At 38.6% G+C, this 26,244-nt stretch overlaps 1 protein-coding gene across 3 annotated transcripts; it reads left to right on the plus strand.

Moving 5' to 3' along the window:
- Positions 1 to 614: 614 nt before the first annotated feature.
- Positions 615 to 25,923, plus strand: LOC131474458 (receptor-type tyrosine-protein phosphatase epsilon-like). 3 transcript variants are annotated; one of them, XM_058652318.1, is made up of 20 exons: positions 615 to 846; positions 7,263 to 7,334; positions 8,701 to 8,797; positions 9,213 to 9,286; positions 9,731 to 9,867; positions 10,034 to 10,124; positions 10,299 to 10,375; positions 10,467 to 10,503; positions 10,604 to 10,701; positions 13,021 to 13,140; positions 15,629 to 15,792; positions 18,589 to 18,724; positions 18,898 to 19,047; positions 20,196 to 20,289; positions 20,565 to 20,641; positions 20,855 to 20,989; positions 21,566 to 21,691; positions 21,830 to 21,981; positions 24,540 to 24,675; positions 24,793 to 25,923. In XM_058652318.1, exons 2-20 carry the CDS (start codon positions 7,268 to 7,270, stop codon positions 24,865 to 24,867), a joined length of 2,043 nt encoding a protein of 680 aa, XP_058508301.1. In that variant the 5' UTR covers positions 615 to 846; positions 7,263 to 7,267; the 3' UTR covers positions 24,868 to 25,923. The 3 variants fall into 3 exon arrangements, with proteins under 3 accessions (XP_058508301.1, XP_058508302.1, XP_058508303.1); XM_058652319.1 differs by having other exon boundaries at positions 15,632 to 15,792; XM_058652320.1 differs by lacking the exons at positions 615 to 846; positions 7,263 to 7,334; positions 8,701 to 8,797 and adding an exon at positions 8,963 to 9,066.
- Positions 25,924 to 26,244: the final 321 nt, after the last annotated feature.

The raw sequence follows: 26,244 nt of genomic DNA on the forward strand, positions 1-26,244 counted from the left end.
GTACAGCTGAGGTCTCTCTGCAGCTGGTAGTTAGTGGTGATCAAACACAGGTGCGTGTAATCAGCCAGTCCCAGAGGGAACGAGGTAAAACAAGGACAGGAATGATGGATTCGGACAGTTTGTACATGATATGTAGGGTTTTTTGGTTGGTTTTTGTGTTTCTGATCCAGTAGTTTTGACCATGATTGGGCCTTTACTTAGACTTAGTATCACATAACAAATCTAGCATAAGGATCAATTCACATCCCATCCTGCTATATAATGAGATATAATGAAATATTTAAAATACGCTTGTCGTGATTCGATGATAGGAGTTTTTTTCCTCATACATTTTTTATCAGATGCTACTGTGTTTCATTTTAATACAGATTCTTTAAAAATAAATTGTATTATTCACTGATTTATTTAGATATGTGTAATAATTTTGGTGCCAGGGTGTAATTGCATTGTGCTTTTAATCCACATAAAACAAACTTGAAACCTTAAAATCTTTGTGATGTGTGCTCATCTGTATGTATATTTAAAGAAATATCCTCCCTTTTTCATTATGAACAACGTAAGGTGTCGAGAAGCTTTGTAATATCTACCTTTTTTGCTTTATTTCTGCAGATTCTTCTGATCCACTGAGCCTCGATCTCAATCTCTGCCGAGCCTGAAAAAGAAGCACCTCAGCACCCATTTATCTTTCCATCCTGTGCTATTGTCGATTCCTTTAAAGAGGATGTGAAGAGGAGAATGACTGAGGAGAGAAAACCCCAGTAAATCCAGCCAGAACATCAGGATCAGACGGTTGCTATGGACAGACGGGTCAACTGATACCAGACACTCCTGGCTCCACTCGTAAATGTAAGTCTGTTTTTCATGAATCCATCTGACAACAGACCACGTCAGGTCTATTTAATGGGAATAATCCAAAATGGATTTCAAATCACTTCCTCAGATCGATTGTTTTCCTCTTAGCCGTGCAGCTGATGGTAAACGCAGTGGAGGAGATAAGCGACAGTGTTTCTGTGCGATGTGTGTTTTTTTTGATAGGAAACATATGATGTTCTCGTACAATCTCGTACAAGTGTCGCTTTGAAAGACACCCTTGTCACAGAAGCCTCGGCGTTTGTAAATACAGTTTTGCAGCGACTTGGCAGACGGCACAGCTTCATCCCTTTGACTGCCTCTGTGTAGCAAGGATGTCTTCCATTACGGCTGTTATCTCTGAACCCAGAATCTTGACATTCATCTCTTCCTGCTCCTATCCTCCCTCTCATCTCTCGTCTCGGCCTCACACTGTACTGACATGTGTTTGTGCCTTCCTTCCATTCTCTGCCTTGGCTCTTGTCAGTGGAAGTGGTGGCTCTTTGTGTTATTTTTCTTTTTTTGTCTTGTTCCTTCTCTCTGTGGAAACAAACACACCAAAAAAAAACAACTTTTATCTTTCTCTTGTCAAGATCCGTCTTTTGCCAAGGCACAAATCTGGATCAGTCTTTGAAGCTGAATCGATCTTTAAAGAATCTGAGACAGGATGTGATACCTTTTTATCTTTTTGATGTACTGCCTGTTTTATATCTATTTATAATTTAAAAACAACATTCTTATCTTTATTATAAAGCAGAATTCAATCTTACAGGACATATGTTATCCATATTGTTAACATTACTCTTTGTAGAGGTGTTATTTTTGTTACTCGGAGGTAGATTTGCTATTTTTCCGAGTCAGAAATCATGTGAATGCACAGTGTCACTGATGGAACGTGCTGAATAATTCAGAAACCAGGCTTTTAGCGGGGAGTCTGAGGCGCTCCAATTTGTTTACATGCCATATGTCATGTTAAAACAGCTATTGTAAGTAATGGAAAACATGTGGTCTGTGGTTTAGTGGGTTTGCATTGTTTTGGTTTCTTGGTGCAACAACCTCAACAAAGTCACAGGGCCGTTTGTATGTTTGCCTCTCGTGTGTGGGTTTGTACTCGGGTGTCTTTCCACAGAGTGGAGATGTTGAAGTGAACGTAGGGTGTGAATCGTTGCTTGGACACTGTATGTTGGCCCGATGATGGACTAGGATCCGGTCCAGGGTTTTTACCTCTTGCCAAATGTCACAGGATTAATGTTATAGATGATGGATGATTGCAGATATGCTAAATATGGCAGGCATTATACAAGGGATGACTCAGTATCTCTTTTTTCCTTGTCCAATAGCTATATCAAAATTCTCCTTCCACAACAAATGTTTCTTGTTTTTCAATATCCGATATTCATATCACCAGAATTGTACCAACATTGATAGTAAATATGACCTCAGATAACCTCCATTACATCTACCTCTCTGCCTTTTACATGTAAGGCTGATGTAAGATGATCTTCAGTATAAATGTTTGTCCATAAAATGTCAAACAAATCTCATTTGTTGTCTCTGTTTGAGCGTCAATTGATTTTGATGACATCTTCTGGATGGCAGCCAGTGGAGGAAGTGATTATTAGATTGTGGTGGTGACCTAGATATGGCTGCTCACTTGAGTGTATTAACACTGGGAAGCCTATAGCCTTGGCAGCGCTCTGCGCTCTCTAAGTGTTTCCTTTTTGCTTTTACGTATTTTTCTCTGGTTTACAGTTTTTAAGACTTCCTATAAAAAACCATAATGGTTGCCAGCTGGTTCCCATTGACACCCCTCTGTGTTGCCTCTATAAAGTTGTAAACATGTTGTCATTCATGTCATATATACATATTTTCTCCATACGCCTTTGAAAAAAAACAGATTTATATGAGTCTTGTAGAGTAGTAAACTACTTGTGAGGTTTTGCAGCTATAAAATAGATGAGCTACTCATATTTGCCTGGAGTTTATTATGTTGTATTAAAACAGTGCACTGTTCAACTAAAGGGGTGAAAATAAATCACATTTTATCTCCGTAAATAACATTTAAGTCCAAAACGCTCCTGTTAGCAGCTAACGCTAACAGCTAAAGTCATGATTTTGTGATTTTCCTTACTTGTCAGTACAGCAGGTGTTTTAAAACTCAAATGAAACGGGAAATGTTTCAGTCAAAATAACAATATTTATAACGATATTTCACCCAATTTCAAATAAAAGTGTTTGTTTTGATATTGAACGATAAATAGTTCACAATATAAATGCATTTATGATGCAAAATGAATCTATAAATTTAAAAACAGTACATAAATAACTCATTATAACTTGATATTAAGTGGTGAAATACTGATCAACATTTTCTGATTTTTTTTGGCCTTAACAAGTAATGGATTCATGAAAGAAAACTAAGTGGATGAATAAGAGTTTCGTTTTCGATGTCGTTTTAGCTGGAGGTCAGTAAAAAGTTATATTTTTTCTGATTCTTTTGGATGATACCTTTTTGTTCTGCAAAGTTTGGTGTGAGGAAAAAAAAGGGCAAATATTGAATTAATAATAAAGATGAGTGAACATGGTGCTGGTTTGCCACAAGGAAGGGAGAGATTTCTCTGGTTGGTGTTTCTATTTTTGATGTCGGTTTTCTCTGAGGCTCGTTTTCAGGTTTCAGGGAAACGTCAAAGTGAAGCAGAACATATTCATTTTCAGGTGCTGTGACTCTTGGGATTTTATGGGCTGTACAGTATATCTCATTGAGTTTTTTTCTCCCTCTCTCCCCACTGAGAGTTTCGAGTTTCTGTAGCTGTATCATGTTTTATACACAGTCAGGTGCAGAACTTCATCATCTCTGTTCTTAAGCACAACGATAGCATTGTGTGAGTGGAAGGAGATTTGCTTCAGCGCTCCCAGTTCAAGTGATGCAGTATAATTTAATATACTGGGCACATTTGCGTCAAAGCAGGTGCTGGAGGTTGGGGTAAGCGCGCCGTTGTTAGTATTTCATTAAACAGAGCAGCAAAGCAGGGGTCTGGAGTGAGTGATGTCATCGCTGGTGGCGACGGCAGCGCCAATTATATCAAAGCATCTCTTTCTCATTTAGAAAACCTCTGCAGCGAGCGACTCGTCTTTCATATGGGGGTCAGATGATACCGTGTGCTAATTGACGACATAATGTCTAATTATAGTAAATGGCACAAATCGCGGGTCATAATGAGACAGGAGATGAGGGATGTAGACCGTTAAAGAACTAAATATATGAAAATGTCATAGAAATAAAGTCACATCCCTGATCCACGTCAGAGATTTTGCAACTATTTTTTTCCATTTAGTTATTTAAAAAAATTTGCCCTCCATAAATAATTTGATTGGTGAGTGTCCTGCCTCCCCTGCGCAATACAATGTCACCTATATTTCATGACCGCATATGCTTGAGTTGTGTTATAAATTCCCTCTGTTGGTCAGAGGGTCACAAAGCAAATACTGTATCAAAAGATAAGGCTCAACTCTATATATTTATTTGCACCAGTTCCTTTTTCCCCTCAGTCGCCCTGGGAAACAGTCAATCTAGATCTGACTATCTGTTTTTTTTTTTATATATATATATTTGATGGAGTCATTTACAGTGGCATGGCATTTGGCATATTTTTCATTCCAATTCCATTTTTCCATTTCCTAGATATAGACGCGTTATATACGTTTGCCTGCCAAGAGATGACAGATATGCGGTGGCCTGTGCAGTGACCCATGGGCACAGCACGCCTCTCGGCATTGAGCAGTAGGACGGGTCAGAGTGAGTGGATGTGACTTGCCCAGTGGGTTAGAACACGGAGCAGGTGCTGACACTGTCAGCTTGTTAGCGCCGGACACAGAATGTGCTCCTCCAGCAGCGAGAGGCACATATGCAACATATAGCCTTTGGCTGTTGGACATATGTGCAGGCATGCATATGTGAAAAATGTGTGTGTGTCTGTCTGTCTGTTTTCCAGATCACCGTGATCTTTGTTCTTGGGTTAAAATGGATTTTAAAATGAAAAAAAATAGACAGCAGGTTGAAATGTAAATATGTATTATTATTTTCATATCACAACTTGAAAAATTTGAAAATGGCAAAGGCTGCCATTTTAATATACTATGTTTGGTTGTTCCATGTTCTTTGCAAATTAAAATGTTGTACATACTGAATATCTTCCAGTTACTAAACCTTTGTTGGGAAATTTATAAAGATCTAATTATACAACATTGTTAAAAAAACTACAAAAAACTTTCCATATATTAACGATTTAATCAAAATTGTTTAATTACCTGATTTTGGGGAATATAACATATCTGAATGTAATTGTGACAATTTTTAAATCAAGGTGAAATTCAATATTTTATGTATAACAGATTTAGAATGGAGCATTACCACATGTCACCAATAAAACAGTAACTTTAACATATGAACTGAGTAATTTTTTTTAATATAAGTCATAAGTAGATGAGTTCAATTGCAGCCTTTATGTTTAGTTTCAAATAGCAATTGCGTACACATATCATCAAATTGGTTGCAATATGTAACTTCACCCCTAGGTGCCACTAAATCCTATACATTGGCCCTTTAATGCTGTGATGATGTGATATATCACGTATTTACAGAGTGAATATTAAACATTACATACAATACCACAGATATTAGATATTTTCCCCACATCGTTCAGCTTCATTACACACAAAATAAAATAAAGTAAAATAAAGGGAGCATTTGCAAATGTGTTTCTCTGTTCCGTGCAGCAGTGACACCATAGAGAGCAACACACAGCCCCCTAATTTGTTGTTTAAATACAGCTTTATACATTTTTTTTTTACGTCAATTTCAGTTTTGAGCACGTTATTAGAGCTCTATTATATAGCTCTGTTCTCTACAAAGGCTGTGGAAGATATGGCAGTGTGAAACCCCTGGGGTTACTTGCAAGAGATTCTCTCAAAGATCACAAATTGGGCCCCAAGATGACCCATTTCTGGAAGAACTAAATTGACACAATGAATTATTCCATCCAGTCTTGTGGCCTCTATAACGAGACGGGAACTTAGCAGAGAGGATAAATTAGGTTACTCAATATTTGCCTCTCTCATTTATTCCTTCAAAGCCATTAAGACAGATCACCCCCCTATTTGCCCAATTTCTTCTGTGATTTCTTACCCTCTCATTCGGAAGACGGGGGGTAAGAAGAAAAGAGGAAATGAAAGTGAGTTTGGAGAAATTGGCGGCTTTATTTTGGAGATAATAAGACGCGAGGATAATGTGTCAGAATCAGTTCAATTCTGGTGCGGGTGAGAGGAAGCTGTCATTGTCCTTTTCTTTGGAAAGACATCGCCGCAGCTTTGCCCCAAATAAATCACCAATCGCTCCCAGCAATTTAATACAAGAGTGGAGTGAGAATGTGTTTTAGAATAAAGTGATGCTGCTGCACTGCAGGGACACGGGGGGGCCAAAAGGGAAGAAGATGCACTAAAAGCAAATGGAATTGTGCTTTTTTCGTCAGAAAGCCAAACATAAAACCTCTATATGCTAAATTTCACATGGTTTAAACCTGCTTGTTTGTCTCAATATAAGATAAAAAACAATCTCATAGTGTCCAATGTATTGAAATACAGAGAGTTGCATTATATAGATATTGCAATTGCAATATGATTCAAAATAGTTTTCCTATCTTAAATAGAATTTACATTTAAATTATGATGATTTTACTTTTTTTGAGCCTGTTAACTAGAGATTTTTGTTCTCAGAAACCTGATAAATGTTCCTCAACACCATTAAAAGATATTTTCTCATTTGGGCGTTCAGAATTTCCCCATAACAATCTATTTCGTCTTTCACTGTAGATATTGCACTTGATGTATTGATTTGTAATGAATTGGCCTCCCCTGACGGGCACCACCACCACTTTGGATCAGTGCAAACATCTTTGTTTTCTCTGGGCAGGATGCTCTGCCCGGCCCAACAGTTTTTCTACATCAAAGTTATCACAGCAAAAATGAGCCGGCTTCTAACACAAAAAAAACCAAACCACAGACTTGAGCTCGGTTCCATGGTGAAATCCACACGATCCACAGGGGACGTGATTGGTGTCACCTGGGCTTTAGAGCCTCCTCTCCGGTTTGATGTCTGAATAGCAGGTTATTTGATATGCGGCTGCTCTTTCAAGTCTGCCAGACAGGACAAGGCTGCGAGCAGATTTCCCACAAGGACTTTAGCTGCTCAACAGAGAGCGAGACACAGACATCACACTCCAGCCTCATCAAAGATGAGCTCTCCATCCTGTGGCGCTGAGCTTTTCATGTTCGTCTGGCGCCTTCTAGTGGCATCTTTGGAGAATCACACGGACTTTGTGTCTTTTTAAAAGTGTTCTGTCTTCCTTTATTTGCAGTGACAATGGTGTTGTTTCTAATCGGGATCTCTATCGCTGTGAATAATTCATCCCATGGGAACCAAACTGCAGGTAACTGTTCTCCACCACTGAAGAGCTGCTTTAATGTATCAAGATTACATGTTAATGCATGACTTCAACATTTACAAGATGAAAAGGGGGGTTTTCGCACATCAAAAGTATATTTTATTGGTGTTGAATCACACTCGTAATGACGTTTTTACAGGTTTTCATCATACATTCAGACTCACTGAGGGCTGGGAGATCAACGATGTTCAAATCCAGCTTCATCAATGACAATCACATGTCAGATGTGATTTTTGATGATGAGTTCAATTTGGAAAATAATGAAAAACAGTTAATAGTAGTTTGAAATATTGTCAAGAAAATGAACCATTTCTCAAATCTGAGGGTAAAAATCCAAAGTGGTTATCCATGATCATCTTAAATACCGTGCAGTTTTTGTTATTGAATTAATATCCCAGCTCTAAGCAACTGAAAGAAGCTTCTTTAAGAGATATAATTCTGTCACTGAGTCACTTCACTGACTTTATACTATCATTTTATCTGTCATGGTGACTTTGCCGATAAAACAGTGGCTGTTTTTCACACTTCATCGTTTTTGAATTAAACATTTCATTAAATAAAATCATTAAAAGTAATTATTGTCTATGAAATCTAAAGTTTGTACCAGAGTAAACTTAGCTTGGCTTAGCACAAAGACTGGAATTAAAAAGAGCCAGGTTAGCAGTTTTTCTTTATAAGGTCACACACACACACACACACACACACACACACACACACACGTACAATAGTTTTTATGTGTTAGTGAGGACACATCATTGACATAAAGGCTTTCCTAGCCCCTTTCCTTAACCTTAACCATCACAACTAATTGCCTACCATTAACCCTTATCCAAACCCAATTCTAACCCTAAAACCAGGTCTTAAACCCTGAAAAAGCCCTTTAAAAATGTCCCCACAAAGACAGGTTTTACATGTTTTTGGACCTCACAAAGATATAAATACAAGTACACACACACACAGGCATAAACAAAGGGTTATCCCATTACCAGTTCATGCTTAATACTTACCTTAACCTGATCACAGTTCAAATCTTAGCCCTTAACTTAAGCAGTTCATCAGAAATAAAGTTTTCTGCCTCATTAGAACCAGGTTTTGGTCAGTGTTCATGCCAGAAAAGGTCCCAAAGAGGTCACAAACACAGACATGGTAGCTGTCAGAGAGAAATAGCCCAACACATGATCTCCTTTAACCTTTTTCACCTTTGAACAGAGTCAAACTAAATGTTTCCACCTGCTTTAAGTCTTTGTGCTGAGCCAGGCCACATATCTACATGTCTCTATAAGCTGTGGTTTCTTGCAGCGACTTCTAACTTGGATAAAAACTAACTTGATCCCCTTTGTCTTTTATCCAGAAAACCCCACCCATGAGGGTGCTCACGTGTTGCCCTCAACGCTGATCATATCCCTGCTTCTCATCATCATTGTCCTGCTGACAGTCTACTGTCTGAGGTGAATGAGTCCGCACGTACGCTGCACTCACTCACTCACTCACTCACTCTCTCTCACTCTCTTTGTGTGCGCCTGTATCGGGGTCAAGGCGTCGGGGTGCGGGTGGGGGCTGGTGTGGGAAACAGGCGGCGAGCAGTGGCCTGTGGGTAAGACAGCTGCGCCTCAAGAAAGACAGTAGACAAAAAAACAAGTGGGCCGCAGTCACTCATTCACTGACAAACCTGCTCAGAGGACAACATGAGGAGACACAGCTTCACCTCACTCACATGGTTGATATTTGTTCTTTGCCTGCCTTACGCTATGTTATTGGATTTTCTTTCCATTTTTTTTGCTTTTTCAACAGAGATCTCTGCCCCCTTTTCTGTGTTCCGACGGTTCTGCTTTGTTTACTTCGCTCTCTCTGCCATTACTGCAGGTTCAAAAACCACAGGAAGGCTCTAGTTACCTCGGTGGATAAAAAGATTCCCAATGGCTTCTTGGAAGAACAAGGTACTCAATATAACCACCAGTGCATGAAAATGTAATGCAGTCTTTTACTTTTTATTTCTTTTTTATTTGATTTGTAGATTTACAATCTCCACGGACGTGGAGAGTTTCTGCCATCTGGAGTCCAGGTTGCTGGCTTGCGAGGTTTTGGAAGGTTCTTTAGCTTTCCTAGCACGTAGGGAGCCATATAAACTTTCTCTTCAAGTAAAAAATAAATAAATAAACACAAAGGCCAAATTCTGTTTCATGCCGCAGCAGCAGCAGCAGCAGCAGCAGCAGCAGCAGCAGAACCGTGTTTACGACTCTAGAAATCATTTCTGTCTACCCGGAGAAAGTAGAAATCTTAATGGCCGTCAGGGTTGTTTTCGCAGGTGGCTACAGCGGCTTGTAATGTTCTCCTTTGGGAAGCGTTAGCAGGCTGACCGCCATATATCCCTTTAAACACAGGAGAGCAGACAGTGGTCCTTCTCCCCAGATCTCCCTCGCCATCCAAGAGGTACTTCCCAATCCCCCTGGACTCGCTGGAGGAGGAATACCGGATCCGCTCCGCAGACGACGGCAAGCTCTTCAGAGAAGAGTTCAATGTAAGAGTATAGAGTGTTTGTGGCAGCGCGGCACAAGTGTGCGTCTAACACTCTTTGTCCTGCAACCGTAGAACAAGAAAATAGTCATAAAAAAGTTATGTTCGTAGGCCGTGTACCCACAGTTTTTATTCCGACCTCACGAGAATTGGCCTCTCTCTCGTTATAGTCGCTGCCGTGTTACTACCACCACGGGTCCTTTGAGGAGGCGAGCAGAGAGCACAACAGAGAGAAAAACAGATACCCAAACATTTTGCCATGTGAGTGAGAATCCATATTCTGCCATAAACAATGTTAATATAACTTTTAGAGCTGCGGTTTTATTGATCACTAAATCCAAAGGAAAGGTGATGTGGGCTGAAATGAAAAACAAGAGGCAACTTTTTATTTACAGGGTTTTGATCTTGTTGTTTTTTTTGCTTCTTCTTCTGTAGATGATCATTCACGAGTGGTGATGAGTCACCTCGATGGGCATCTGTGCTCCGACTACATAAATGCGTCCTACATTGATGTGAGTCAAAGACACAATGGTTGTTTTTTTTAATGCAGATCATTATTGGGTTGCCTACAAATTTTAACTGATGGCGCATTTTGTCGCACAGGGTTATAAAGAGAAGAACAAATTCATCGCAGCTCAAGGTAAATGTGCATCTCGGCTTGTTTTGGCTCGTGCAGATAACCCTCTCAGTTTATGACCCTCTGCAGCATGTTTTTAATACCACTCGTGATTGTGTTTCAGGACCGAAACTGGAAACAATTGCCGACTTCTGGAGGATGGTTTGGGAACAGAAGACGTCGACTATAGTGATGCTGACGAATCTGAAAGAAAGAAAGGAGGTTTGTTTGAGAACATTCTCCCTCTGCTACTGCATTCCTCAAATAAAGGCACTTTCTGTAGGACAGGTTTAGTAGAGTGGATACTAACAGCTGATAGTAACATTGTAAAGGCATAATTCATCTGTAACCATGTTACAAAATCCATGAAAAATTCAGAAGACGCGGTGGTCATAGCCACAGACCATTTATAAAAGATTTAAGTAATACTCTGGTTTGCAGGGTGAATCCAAGCAGAATATAGAAACGTATTGAACAGACACTTGGGGGCGAACAACTGGTTGCAAAAATATCCCTATATGAATGGAAGTCGACAGCAGGATGGGAAAACGATCCTAAATCTAACTTAACTTATGCCAGTAAACATTTTCCTGAGGAGTTAATGTTATCTATTATATATATATAAAACAATGATACTTACACTTTACTCCTGAAGCCAACCAGGAAAGAAAAATATATTGAACAGCCACTAGGGGCAACTCTGCTGCTTGTAAAAATGAAATAACTCAGTTTATAATAATAAAGGGTCTATGGAAAATCACCCAATTTCAATGGAAGTCTATGGGAAAACAATGAATTTTCACTTAGCTTATGCAAGTATTTATTTTCCTGAGGAGATTACATGTTATCAATTATAGACCATATATATATATATATACTCTTCTGGTTGCAAAAATGAAAAAACTTATATAATTATAATGAAGGTCTATGGGAAAATTAGCTTCTGCTTCTTGATTTATGACGTGTTAATGCTCTCAATCACTAGTTTTTCAACAGAACATGACGTCAGTTTTGTAAAGCCAACCCCGACGTTGTTTCGCAACTGGAAAATGATGTAACTGGGTTTTATTTACGGCCTGTGGTCATAGCGTGGTATCATTGTGTTTGTGAATGACAGTTGCAGTGAGTTTTGTAGGCTTCTCTCCTGGGTTTTCACCGCCTGGCCCCGGGCCCTTTACCTGTCCCCATCCATCCATCCATCCATCCATGAAGGATATGTTATAGAATAAATCTGTGCAATCAATGTGGCTCCAATACACCATTAGTGGACCCCCCGCCCCCCCTTTTGTGTTCTCATGAACCAAAGTCATGGGCATAATTTATTTGACCTCTTTCTCCAACTGAGAATCTATACAAAGTGTCACCCCGACAGATTACGTTAGCATCGCATTAAATTTTGCCTCGAAGGGATGATCAATTGAGAGCTCAACAGCCGGTTTGATAGGGCAGAATACAGGCATCGGGGATCAATGACGGAATAATTGTTGATAAGATCCTGAGAGGCCTGATGATAATTAGTCTGAGAATCTACTTAATGAGGTGAAACGTCGCTGTGAAGAGTATTGACTGACGGAGTCGCACAAACTCGCCGTGATTGCCTTTGAATTGGACTGTGAAAATACACACGTTGCTATAAAATGTACACAACAGAAGCAGCCCCACAATCGCCTCCATAAGTTATAATGATGATGATAAAGAAAAAAAAAAATGTTTGCAGAGGCATAAAAACTGCTGTGGTTCTTGTGTGTCAGAAACAGCTGGTTTTCATAGAGTGAAAAATGTAATTATGTCAAAAATAGGATTAAAAAGTGACCTTCCTTATTTCAACAAGTTTATTTAGGTGAATGTCAATGCTTGTAAATTGTAAACGTTAAAGGAAGTTGTTGTTGCTGAATGAAAGAATTGCTTTCATAATCGAGTAATCGTTTGGCCCATAAAAAGTCAGAAAATGTTGAAAAATGGTGTTGTTAAATGTTTTGCTTTGTCCACAAACCAAAATTACTCAGTTTTAATAAACATTTTGTTTTACAGAGCAAAGAAACCAGAAAATATTCACATTTAAGAAGCTGAAAACTTGCTTTAATAATGGAAAAAAAACCTCAAACTGGTTAATCGGATATCAAAATTGTTAACAATTCATTTAGCAATCGATTAATAGTTGTTTACATTATATACATATATGCTCAGTGTCAGTACTGGGGAGGTCATACAGGTCAAACTCACTGGATTGATATAAAAAGGAAAACTTAGTACATAAAGTACATATTAAATAACCATGAATTTGCTTTGGATTATTGGTGCAGAGCAAACACAGCAACAAGGACAGCAACAGAATAAAGATTAAAAGAACTCAGGAATCAAGATCAATGCAGAATTCATTAAGAAAAGCAGTCACCTAACAAGAATTGGCAAAAAGGGGACAATACAAGATAGAATTAAAGCTTAAATACTTAGATATTTACACTATACAACATGAACGTATGAACAAACCGTTGTGTGTGTTTTTTGAGGCGTAAGCAGTGTTGTTTTCCATCTTTCCAGGACAAATGTTATCAGTATTGGCCGGAGAAAGGCTGCTGGATGTACGGAAATGTCCGCGTGGCAATGGAGGACTCCACTGTGCTGGTGGACTACACCATCAGAAAGTTCTGTGTGCAGTATGTAAGTAAAACAAAAAACTGATGTCAATCATCATTAACGAGATGAACGAGGAATAGTTCTGCTGTCAGATCACTGAAGATCGATCTTTTGCTTCTAAGTTAAACTTAAAACGTAAATGAACGCACTTATGGACTGACAAAGAAAAACACTTATTTACAGACACACATATAGACAGTCTCAAAGTGTGCTTACACAACGCGTAAACATTGTATTTATGTATGCTATTACTACGCTACTATTGAAACAATTATATTGCAATGATTATTATTATTTTTACACCCAGCTTTTTTGTATTATTGTTTTTAAACACATTACTGTTTGACTTTAATCTCAGCGCGTCAGTGAAAATGTAATTACTGTAATAGTGAACTGTAATAACAAAGAAATATGTATCTAATAAGATGACCCCCCCAACATTAAAATACATGTTGCTTTTACTGAGACACACACATGTTGCCGGACAATAATAGCGTGCTTTTTCAACAGAGGTCTGAATGCTGAATGCTCTCAGTCGCTATAAACATGTGTTATGATAATAGTTAGATTTTGCTATTAAAAATTAAATGAAAACACAACTGCATGTAGAGATTGTGCAAAAACAGTAATGATCCCCACGGGGGAAGAAGAACATTTTAGTAAACTGTTATAGTATACAAAATGATAAATAAATGAAAAGCAAGATGTAGTGTATGTAATAAACACAGAGTGAAATTAGGGCTGTGTTTGTGTATTTGAATGTAAACACTGTGGATTGTTCCATATCAGACGCTTACATACACAGGCAGTGTCTGTGTTTCATTTGGTGCGATTTCGACTGCTAAGTTCGCTGTCGTCTCAGAGCGCAGCGCAGCATTCTGATTGAAAAAAAAAATCCCTTTATTCCCTCTTCATCTGCAGCCAGAGAAGATCCTCTCTGACTCTGACTCTGACTCTGAGGCTGGAGCTGGAGCTGGAGCTGTAGCACTGCAGTGCAAACTGACAGAGCAGCTGCAGCGTTTATATTCAGCACTGCCAAACACAGAGGAAGCAAGTGCAGAAACCATAACAAGAGTTTGACAACAAAATGACCCAAAAAAAGACTGAATACCATACTAAATACGATTTATTATTTATCATTTATACTAAATAATGAAGTATTTTGTATAATACTTATAGTATAATACTTATACTTATATAATTAGTATTTACTGAAGTATACTACTATACTAAAATCCATCAAAATGTCAGAAGACATGAAGACAGCTATAGACCATTAATAAAACATTGGACATAATCCTCTGGTTTGCAGTGTGAGGCAGAATTTACAAATGTACTTAACAGCCATGGGGGTGGGGGGGCACTGGTTTGAACCCCATTTGAATAGAAAAGTCTATGGGAAAACCATCCTAAATCTCACTTAACTTATGCCAGGAAACATTTTCTTGAGGAGATAAAATGTTATCAATTATACTTAGCCAACCAGGAGAGAAGAATATATCAGCCACTGGGGGCAACTCGTCTGGTTGCAAAAATGAAACTGAACTCAGTTTATAGTGAAGGTCTATGGGAAACTTCTGCTTCTCACTTGATTTATAACGTCAGTTTCCTGAGTGTGTAAGAATTAGTGAGAATTCAAAAAATTCAATCACTTTATAACAAATATTATAACAAACAGAGGACTCCTCCCCTTTATCCATAAGTATTTAAATGCATAGTTATAGTCAAATATAATACAAAGTTCGGGCTGCTGTAGAAACAGCAAGGCCCTTGACTTAAATTCATACGCCAGGTTCACATAGGAAGTGTGTGCAGCATGGGCCGTCTTGTACTCTTTATTAAGACACACGTTAGGTGATGACAGCCTCAGTCTCTCACCTGTGAGTGGAAATAGACTTCTTTTTTCACATATCACAACAAAAACAGTCAGTGAAAATGATCTTTCTTCACAGTTTTAGCATCTACATCTGTCACATATGTCATAAACACAACACATTCAAAATAAAAGCACCCTAGCGTTTCAATTTAACATGTGCAGGACTGATGGATATGTGTCTTCACACTGAAGAGTCCTGGTATTTAGTTAAATGAGTATTTACTTGCTTTGTGGGGCAGCCCATAGTCAAGCGGAAAGAGAACTTGGCTTGGATTGATTCCCTGCCAGGTCAAGGGCTGGGGTAACCATGAGCAAGGTACCCAATCCACAATAGGGGGGGGCTTTTCTAGCCTGTGGATAAATGGGAGGGTTGCGTCAGGGAGGGCATCTGGGATAAAAATCTACTCTCTACCAAATCCAATATGCGGATCATGAGTTGACAGAAGTATGTTTCTAACACAGATTGTATGTAAAACAGAACTAAGTTGTTATACACTTCAATTACCATAATTATAATCACTATAATCCCTCCATAAATGTTGCACATGCAAGGTTTTTCATTAACCGTCTTCATCATTTGTCTTTTCGGTCATTAGCGAGGAGAGTGTGAACTCTGTGTGTGTCTGTGCGTCACAGCAGGGCAGCGACGGTCCCCGAGCTCCACGACTGGTCACTCAGCTCCACTTCACCAGCTGGCCAGACTTCGGGGTGCCGTTCTCGCCCATAGGCATGCTGAAATTCCTCAAGAAGGTCAAGGCTGTCAATCCATCGTATGCTGGACCCGTTGTTGTGCACTGCAGGTGAGACGTGTAGTATATAAAATATAAATACGCGAGCCCAGAAGAAGAAATATAAATGGAGTCTGAGTTCACTTCATTTTTTCTGCAGTGTAGCCGGAGTGCAGAACTTTTTTCCTTATGATACTGGCGCTTATTTATTATTTAAGAGGTGGAAACACTTTGGAGATTATAAATATCCTGGTTTCGCAGTAAATTCTATGAGTTATGTTAAAATAACTCTTTATGTCAGAGGCACCTGGTTTCAAATACAATAACGTCTTTTTTTTTATCCACTCAGTGTATGTAAAAGACAAGATTAAACGTTTAATATGGTGACTTTATTGTAAAGTAAAGGTTAAAATGTATATAAATAAGTGAAGCCCTTCTAGAACACACACTATATACAGTACAGGTATGATACTCACCAGAATAACCGAAAATCTGTTTTTTTGTTGAGTAGATTTTAACATACAGGGAATTTGCTTTGGTATATTGGTACAAAGCAAGCACAATAACATAGAAAATACAATAAAGATTTAAAAATAAAGCAGTCACTTGACAAGACTTGGCAAAAGAAGACAGTGTAATATAAAATTAAAGCTTAAATACATAAAAATAGAGCAAAAAGCACTATGAACATTGTGCAAATCTCTCAAAAATGCTCTACTTAGCACACTGTAGAAATGCAAATAAAAAGCAAGAAACATAAACTTATTTTAACCATAAAAGGGCCAGAAAATGTCCTGTGAGTAAGTGTAAGTGTAACTTTCAATATCTGGCAGTTATTTACAATTTACTGCATGTTAAAATGGTGTATTAACAATTTTAAATGAAGAAAAACAAAACGTTAATTAATTGGAAAAAACACAGTAGTTGTACACAAACACCAGATTTTGCGTGTTCAATCTGAAATTTGAACAGTAAAAAACATATTTACAATGACTTTTGGTTGAGTCTTTGTCTCAGTGTGCAAAAACAGGCCAAAAAATGGAAACTATGTGCAGACGTTTTGACAAAGACGCTGATTTTGCCGGCTTCCAGCTTCAGCGCGAGTGAAATTACCGTAATAACCGTTGGTTTTGACGTGCAACTTCTCAGCTTTCAGAAACAGTTTTAGAAGCTAAAAACATAAAAGAAAGACTGATAATAAGAGTATTTGTCAGGTTGTAATGTCCGTAATAAAAGAGTGGTACCAAACTATTCCCAGTATACACAGTAAATATGACATTCTGTACAGTACAGTACGTTTGTCTGGACAATCGATGCTGCTGCAACAGGTGCTCGGGGAGCGGGACTTGTTGTTGTTCTTGGATGAGGCCCCACTGAAGAGGCTTCAACACCCCACTGTGGAATCCCAGCGCTCCGCGCTCCCACAGGCGTCGTCCGCTCAAATGACTCTTGTAAATCTATTAGGAGTTTGTTTGGGCTTCAGAGGTGAAGCACTTTCACATGTGCTCGCTGCTCAGCGTCCGCGTTCACAATGGAACTGCGATACCGTTATATCACGCTGGTTATTCTGTAATGTGGTTTTTACATCATTGTACTCACTGTGTATATCACTGTGGCATCATTTGCTCCATCTGTCAGGAAATTACTTTTGAAGTAAATCATACACAATTATGTTGATGTCAATTCATGGTATGTTTAGTATGAGACTTGTAAGAAGCAAGTTATTGGCTATACCTGAGAAAAATGGCAAAAAAAATACATATATATTCAAATAAAGAATAATTACTGTGCTGAATCTTATGTAACGAGTGCCGAACGCGTTCAGCATATGCTTATTTATAATTCAGAATAATTATACACAAAATAATTCAGTCGTTCATTCATACACGACACACTACACTGGTGCTGTTATTAAGTCACCTGCCAAAGTGTGAAGCCTGTCGAGTGAACCGACGGTTATGTGATGATTAGACAGACGCTCCTTGCACTTTTTAGATCAATAGAAAAAGTCACGTTGTTCAAATAACATCAGGAATCCTTCACCTCGCAGTGGAAGTTGGCAGATTTTAAAGAAAAAAATGTCCCTGAAAATGAATTCCTCCAGAATGAAATGTCTCCTCAAAAAATCCACAAATGTTGAGTTTATTGTGCGTCTATAAATTTGTGTCGAGAAAAGGCCGGAAAAAAAATGTCAGGAAGGTTTATGTGTTTAATATGACGTGTGATTTATGTTCCGCTCTGAGCCGAGCTGGACATATTTTCTATGCATGACACAAAAAAATAAAATAATTCAATCACTTAAATATGAAGAGAATGTGTCAGATACAAGAACATGTAAGTTTATTTTGTGCACAGTGGAAACAACGGCGGTTTGGACCATGCAGTACAATTCATATTTTAGCAATTTTCAGGTCCCGATAAGAAAACTTACTAAACAAGATTCATATGGTTTGAGATAAGTCAAACTAATTCTATAACAGAAGAACAATTTCAATATTTTAGTGCTGCAATCAACTATCGAGAAGTTCTCAGTTTGAACTGTTTCTTTGTTACGAGCCAGAAAATATTCACATTTTACGAAACATAATCATTGAAAAAAGACTCAAATCGGTTGAATCGATTGTCAAAATAGTTTAATCTTAAATTATTTCTCAAAAAAACCCTGATGCACAACAAAAAAGACCTCAAAAGAAACCTCCAAAAACTGAAAAGGTTCCATAATTCATACATTTTACACCATTTTACACAATTTTAAGTTGAAACCTGTAATTCCAAAAATCAAATTTTAATTGACCACATTTAGTTCTTTTAGTCAGGCTGTTTTGCTTCAGGTCTGACTCCAGACGTTCTGCTTTTGTGCTGCTGCAGTGCCGGGGTGGGAAGAACCGGGACGTTCATTGTCATTGACAGCATGATCGACATGATGCACACGGACCAGAGGGTGGACGTCTTCGGCTCCGTGAGCAGAATACGACAGCAGCGCTGTCAACTCATCCAGACAGATGTAAGTGCTGACCCCTGCCGACCTGTTGTGCGCCCCCGGACTTGACAGCTCAACTCAACTCGCTGCTCCAGTCGCGGCGCAAACACGAGCCGAGGACGTGGAAAACAACCTGCGCCTGTGATGCGAAAAAGAAGCAGGAAATAAAAAACTTCTACTTCCTCTCCTCTCCTCAGATGCAGTACTCCTTCATCTACCAGGCTCTGCTGGAGTACTACCTGTATGGAGACACAGAGCTGGATGTGTGCTCTCTGGAGGGCCATCTGCAGAGGCTTCACAACACCAGGGCTCCTCACGACAGGCTGGGCCTGGAGGAGGAGTTCAGGGTACGGAGACAGAAGCTCACTCTTAAACATTTCAGTCAGTAATGAATTGTCCCCATCGGCCTGCGCCCTGCACGGGTATATTTTCACGGAAAACTTGCCCAGGGTGCTGCTCTTGGCAGCAGTAACATAAATAACAATGCTTTGTATCAACTAAAACTTTATATGGCACCGCCATCTGCCATGTAGAATTTATTGTGGCTCGGTGAAAAATTCTCATTTTTGCTGCAAAGAGTCTCTCACAGTTCCCTAAACATGGAGTATAATTATTCCCCGTTGCCTCCTCTTTCCCCCCCCCCCCCCCCCCCCCACCCGACCGATATGAAGTGTTTTTGTCCTGCATCTCTCGTTTTACTGCCCGTCTTAGAATAACTGCCCTGCACGGATGTAAATAATGCTTTTTTGATCATGTGGATAATGTAGCGTACAGTACACGTCCATATATACCGTATACCTCCAAGTTTATGGCTCTGGTTAAAATCGAAGAGGGTGCAAAATACTTTCAAACAACAGACGGAGAAAAAGAAAGAGAAAGAGACATTTCTATAGGAGAAGTGTTCATTTGAGAAGAAACGATGGTGAAGATTCATGTTTGGAAACAAGTCAAACAAACTCTCTAACAAAAGCATAGTGTGTCGTTTATTTGTTGACTAACAGATCAACAGTTGAACTAGTATAAAGTAGGGCTGCGATAAATGATTATTATCATAATTGATTAATTAAAAGTCAATTATTGTCTTGTTTCGTCAAGAAAATGAGACGATGATGTTGTCTAATGTCTTTTTTTTGACAATAATTGACTTCACTAATGAATGATTGACTTTCTTGTTGAATCCAGTAGTTGTTTGATCTATAAGTTGTCAGTGTTTCACAAAACTTTTAAGGATTTCTTTGCAAAGAATCCCAGAAAATATTTAAGAAAGAGCTTGTTTTAATTGTTGTGGAAAAAAATGAACTTATTATTTACAAAGCTGGCGATTACTTTAGTAGTTGATTAACAATCGATGTTAGTGAAGCTTTTCAAACATATCACACACCATGTGTGTTACTTTTCTTTATTTCCCATGTTTGAAATAATGAAATGAATGTATTCCCGTCCCGTCATCCACCTCGTGTTTTTCTTCTCTCTCTCTGTGTCTCTCCATCATCAGAAGCTGACCAACGTCCGCATAATGAAGGAGAACATGAGGACTGGGAACCTCCCCGCCAACATGAAGAAGAACCGCGTGCTTCAAATCATTCCGTGTAAGGATCACTCCGATACGCCCGAACACGTCCATAATACATCACATCCCACTCACATCAAAGTCCTATCACACTGCTGGTGATTTCACAGGCGACGTACACAGATCTCCACCTAATCAGTGCGTGTCCATGTGATCAATGACATTTAAATTGGCTTCACATCTCGACTTAAAGTTTGAGTTTGAGGAGAGGAAAGTTTAAATTAGCTTGTATTTTTCTGAGGGATCACTTGTGAAAAGTTTCCCTTTTTTTTTTTGTTTGTGTCTTTTCCGCAGATGATTTCAACCGAGTAATACTGTCAGTGAAGAGAGGACAGGAGTTCACCGACTACATCAATGCCTCCTTTATTGATGTAAGCAACCCCCACACGACCTCCTGCATAGATTTCCCATAGAAGTATATATATATATATATATATATATATATATTTATATATATATATATATATATATATATATTTATATATATATATAAAAAAGGCTTATTTTTTCCTTTACAAACAATGCAAAAATGTGATGTTTTGCTGCACTCTCAAGTGTTGTTTACTGGATGATCTGCCCTCCAGGGCTACAGGCAGAAGGACTATTTTATCGCAACCCAGGGCCCGCTGTCTCACACAGTGGAGGACTTCTGGAGGATGGTGTGGGAGTGGAGGTGCCACTCAATCGTTATGCTCACCGAGCTCAAAGAGCGGGAGCAGGTACAGTATATGGCACACTTTTTTTTAACAGTTCATTTTATTTTTCTTCTCTTTGTTTTGTTCTTCTTCACATGCTTTCTTTGGCCTTTTTTTTTTAATTGCGCCGTGTTGTTGTTGCCGTATAATTACTTATTTATGTCGGCACCTCCTCGAGTGGGGGACACTGCACATTAATGAACGTCAACGTAACGTGCAGCCAGATGATTGGCTAATTTACATCTGTTGTCCCAAGGCAGGTTGAAGGAAACAGATAAAATACACAAGTAAATACACTAAAAAATGTATATTAAAAAAAACAATATGTGATGTTGCAGGCAAATCAGGATGTTGGGAAGTTGATTAACAGACCAAAACGTAAAAATGAGTGCTGATTCTAATGCAATAGAGTTAAGAGATTAATTACACATTTTACCCCACTTCATTTACATATTCCCCTTTTGTATAAAGACTCAAAATTCACTCTTGGTATGTAAACATACAGATATTGTTGTGGTCTAGATTAGATTAAAAAAATTAGGTTATACATATTTTCAAGTCAACCCTAACTGTTATTTTCCATGTGATCCTGCCGACCAGGAAAAGTGCTTCCAGTACTGGCCATCAGAGGGCAGTATAACATTTGGAGATTATACTGTGGAGCTGACGGCTGATACGCAGTGTGAGACCTTCACTCTCAAAGACATGGTGCTCACCTGCAGACCAGTGCGTAAACCATCTGAAACCCTAACACATCGCATTCATTCTGAATTAATACTCCGTGTTTTCCCCGACACTTAAAATGTAATTAAATTCCACTGCGTCTCTGTACCGGTGTCAACTGTAAGTTCTCCATCTCACCAGGAGAAGCAGTCACAACATGTCCGGCACTTCCACTTCCACGGATGGCCTGAGATCGGAATACCAGCTGAGGGAAGAGGAATGATTGACATTATTGCCGCTGTGCAGAGGCAGCAGCAGCAGTCTGGAAACCGTCCCATAATTGTGCACTGCAGGTGAGGACCTTCAGTTTGACACTGCTGCAGATGGACAAGACAGAGAGGGTGTTTTTTTTTAACCACTCGGCCCCTTTTTCATTCTCACTGGCCTTAAAAGATACAGTACGTAACATTCTGGCATTAAAATAGGGAAAAACAGTGAGTGCTGTTGGTGTTTACATTAGATAGAACTTTTTCCAACACTGTATCTCCATTCAGAGTAATGGATGATGTCATTTTGCTCACATTTTAATGACGGCATCTGCTTTAACTTCCCAGGCAAAAAAAAACAAGGAGGAAGGAAATATTCTACTAGTTTTTAAAAAATAATATGTATGTATTTGTAACTGAAGCCTTGTTTATACTGACGCGAGACCTTGACACAGAGGTGTTTATGGGCACCATGTGTGACGTGCATCGACACGCTCCTGGATATATATAGAGCTTTTACATTGAAATACATTCAGCAAGTATACCTATTTTTTTTAAAACCAGACGTCAAAAACTCAAATTGACGGGGGCAATAACAACATTTGTGACAGTATTTCACATCATTTCAAAATAAAAGTCCCTGTTTTGATGCCGAACAACGTATAGTTTATGTTTAAAAACAAATATGTACTCGATTGAGGGGCCGCGAGTTTGAGACCTGTGCTGTAAACCCTGTGTTTCAAAGCAGTAAAAGGCGTGTGTGACAGATGGGGGACGTCTCTGTGTCTCAGCTTCAGTGTGACTTCGTCCCTGTGTGATTTCGTTCATTACTTTACTATAACTCCTCTCCAAACGTCCAGTCCCTCTCTGTTTTAGTTTGAAAAATTCAGGGATGCTTTTGTTTAGCTGCGCTTTTATAGCCGAACCAGAGTGACATTCTAAAGGAAGAAGCTGAAAGTTCTCCCTGCAAACCCAATAATACACTTCCCATGATTCCACGCTGCCTCCCGACGTCATCACACGCTGTCTTTTGTCATTTCTTTGAGACCCCTATGGGCAGAAATGACACACTCTGCAATACACACTGGATTGCCGTCATCTTGCGTTGTGATAGTGGAGGTGAATCTGAGTTTTAATGGATGCGTTTTCTCTTTCCTCCAAAACGCCTGTTACAATAAATGGTACAGTTTGCCTCAGTAGACCGGCTGTTCTGTGCCTCAACCATTTTTGTGATCCCTTATAAAGACTTAGCTGTGAAAGCTTTGATCAGAACCTAGCTTCAGGTGAAGTGATTCTAAAGCAGCGCGCCCCTGTGGGATTGATCCAATCCACTGATTCACAGTCAATTAAAACCTCTCAAAGTGAAATCTCCTCTGACTCCCACTATGATTAATCTGATAAGATGAGCTAACGACAGGAAATGGTGTCATCACTCTCTGCTATTCCTTCATCACCACTTGTCTAAGAGGGGCTTTTTAAAGCTTTTTCTCAGCCTCGGGGGAGCGGGGCTAACCCGATGCAATCCCCAACGTCTCTGCACACTTCTCTTCCACATCGCACTCGGCTCTCGCTCCTCATCTCTCTCTGTGCATTTCTCTCTCTCTCTCTTTCTCTCTCTCCATCCCGCCATCATTGTAAACATTGACTCAGTCAAACACTGATTAGTGTTAGCGTTTGGATTAGCCTCTCTTTAAGTGAGGGTGATTATGAGTACTATGAAACAAAGGTCACCTTTTTCTCTTGCAAACTTTTTCACCCAAAAAAATGGGATTGCAAGAGTCTCAGCGAGGCGTTTTTGTTCTTTTCTTAAAATTCTTTGTACCCGTACATGCTCTCCTGCATTTCTTATCCAAACAGCGTCACAATTAGCCCCGCACACGCTGAGTTTGAAGCCTGACGTGTGCAAAACCCTAAATTATCAGCAATGGTAATTATCAAAATCATCATTTCTCATGTTTCTGTAATGGTTAATACACCAGTTTGTAGAAGATATTTAGCTGAAATTATATTTTTAATGCTTAACTATAATTATTATTGTTGTGGAATTTTCAAATGTACTGCTTTACAATTTTTTTTTTAATTATTATATCTTCTTGATATGCTTTATGATTCATTTCTGACTTCCTAGAGAAGAAGAAGAAATTTGGGCACAAAAAGGTGAATTCAGCTTGTTTTTTGCCAAATGAATAACAATAGTTTTTAAATAGATTTCTGAAATATTTACGTTTTATAACAGGTGTGTATATCAGAACGTATCGGCTTTTACATTTGTATCTTTCCAATATCCGATCAATTGATCTTGACCAGTATCGACCCGACAAGTATTGTATGGGCTCATCCTTATTTCTTATCCGAACCATGTCAAAGTCAGCGTTGTGCACACTGTTGCATATAAAAGAGAAAAAGTCTCTATTTTCCTCAATTTATGTGAAAGATTTGTTATTAAATCGGAAAAAAAGTAGCCAAATTAGTGATGAATAGCGATATATTCGTCACATTGGGCACTGAATCCTGTCCAGTGAACCAGTGAGCAGTTAGACAGACACAGGCGCCTCGAATGTATAGATAGTGCAGTTCTGCAAGACATTTAAACTTATATCCACTCTTTATAAGTACAAGTGTTATGTGATTTTTTTGTGTTCTAGTGCCGGCGCGGGTCGAACAGGCACCTTCATCGCCCTCAGTAATATTCTGGAGAGGGTGAAGGCGGAGGGCCTCCTGGACGTCTTTCAGACCGTCAAGAGTTTACGCATGCAGAGACCACACATGGTTCAGACTGTGGTAGGTGGAAAACAAGTTAATGTCGAACCCCGCTGTGCAGAAAACTGTCGGCTTGTTCACGTCTTTGTGTTATTGCACAAGTACAATAACACTTTTCTGTTTCGCTTCTCTTTCCAGGAGCAATACGACTTCTGCTACAGGGTGGTTCAGGATTTTGTTGACATTTTCTCCGACTACGCCAATTTTAAATAACACACCAGATCTACTGTTCTGCTGTCTCATTTTAGGGTCAAATTAACTTATTATGCAAATTCTTTTTCTTTCTTCTTCCTGAATGTTGTTTTCTAAAAGCAATGCTCTTTTTACATTTTTGCACAGATTTAAAAATAACAATAATAATAATAATAATAATAAAAAATGGAAATAATTGTTGTAACATAACTATATAATATATAATTTAAAGCATCTGCGCTTCAGGTGTCTTGACCTTCAAATGTCATAATGTAAAAAATAGAAAAATAGGAACTAATAATTTTATGGTTTGGTCCAATAAAGTGTTTAAGAGGGAACATTGAATTTACTTGTGTTCCATTTTTCATTCGTACCACTGTGTGGCTGCTTTATTCTGTCACTGACCACAATGCCTTTGGTTTATTTTACTGTAAATATTATTTGTATTTCATGCTGCTTACTTAACTTATGTCACTGCCATGAGGATAATAAATTTTATGTTTGATATATAGAATAAAAAAAACAACAACATTAATGCTTTTCCAAAAAAAAAAAAAAAAGGAACCCCCCCCCCCCCTTTCTGCGTCTGACATGTGTGGATAATATTTGTGATTTACCTTCAGTGTGTTTTTATGTGTGAATAACTCAGCAGCTGCTGCCTGGTGCGAGTTTATACGACTGAAAAATGCAACAGGCAGAAAATGATATGTGTCCCATGTTTTGCAGCCACAAGTGTCAAAAATGTACATATAATTTTACACACTTTGCATGTTTCGCATTTAAAAAAACAACAACAACAAAACAGTGCCATGAGGATTAGAGAGCCGTTCTAATCATGAAATCCTTGTCACCGAGTGACACCATTTTTAGTCAAGATATTTATGTTGAATTTAGATTTTTTTTTTTTAAAAAAAAGGTTACTTCATTGTTTGTACGATCATCTCTCAAGAGTATTATATGGGTAATATATACACATCTATAAGTTTTAGTTGAGTTTGCAGAGGAGTGAATGGAAACTGTTAATTGATGCGGCCGAACTTTGCTCGTCTCCGGGGACGATGAGATGAGATGAGATGAGATGAAAAAAAAAAAAAAAGTCTCAAATATTGAGATGAAGTAGAACTAGTGCTCAGCCAAAAGTATAAAATATGCATGCAGGCTTTTTCTTTTTTCTTTTTTTTTTGTGGACATATTTTGACTATGATAGTTAGTCTTACTTTCATATTTAAACAGGGAACATTTCAAAAGCGTGTATTTTTTATTTGCGAGGCTGCGGTGACTGTAGAGTCTTAAGTCTGGACTGTGTTTATACTTGCTATTAAGTCATGAGATGGGTTTATATATCTATATATATATATATATAGATATATAAATATAGATATATGTATATGACACAAT

Source organism: Solea solea, chromosome 15 (genome assembly GCF_958295425.1).
Source record: "Solea solea chromosome 15, fSolSol10.1, whole genome shotgun sequence".
In the NCBI taxonomy this organism is placed as follows: domain Eukaryota; kingdom Metazoa; phylum Chordata; class Actinopteri; order Pleuronectiformes; family Soleidae; genus Solea; species Solea solea.

Excerpts from the sequence above, each read along its gene's own strand:
- LOC131474458 (XM_058652318.1), top strand. The coding sequence starts at position 7,268 with ATGGTGTTGTTTCTAATCGGGATCTCTATCGCTGTGAATAATTCATCC. Across the intron at positions 20,642-20,854 it reads TCAATGCCTCCTTTATTGAT|GGCTACAGGCAGAAGGACTA; the intron begins GTAAGCAACCCC and ends TCTGCCCTCCAG. Across the intron at positions 20,990-21,565 it reads AGCTCAAAGAGCGGGAGCAG|GAAAAGTGCTTCCAGTACTG; the intron begins GTACAGTATATG and ends CCTGCCGACCAG.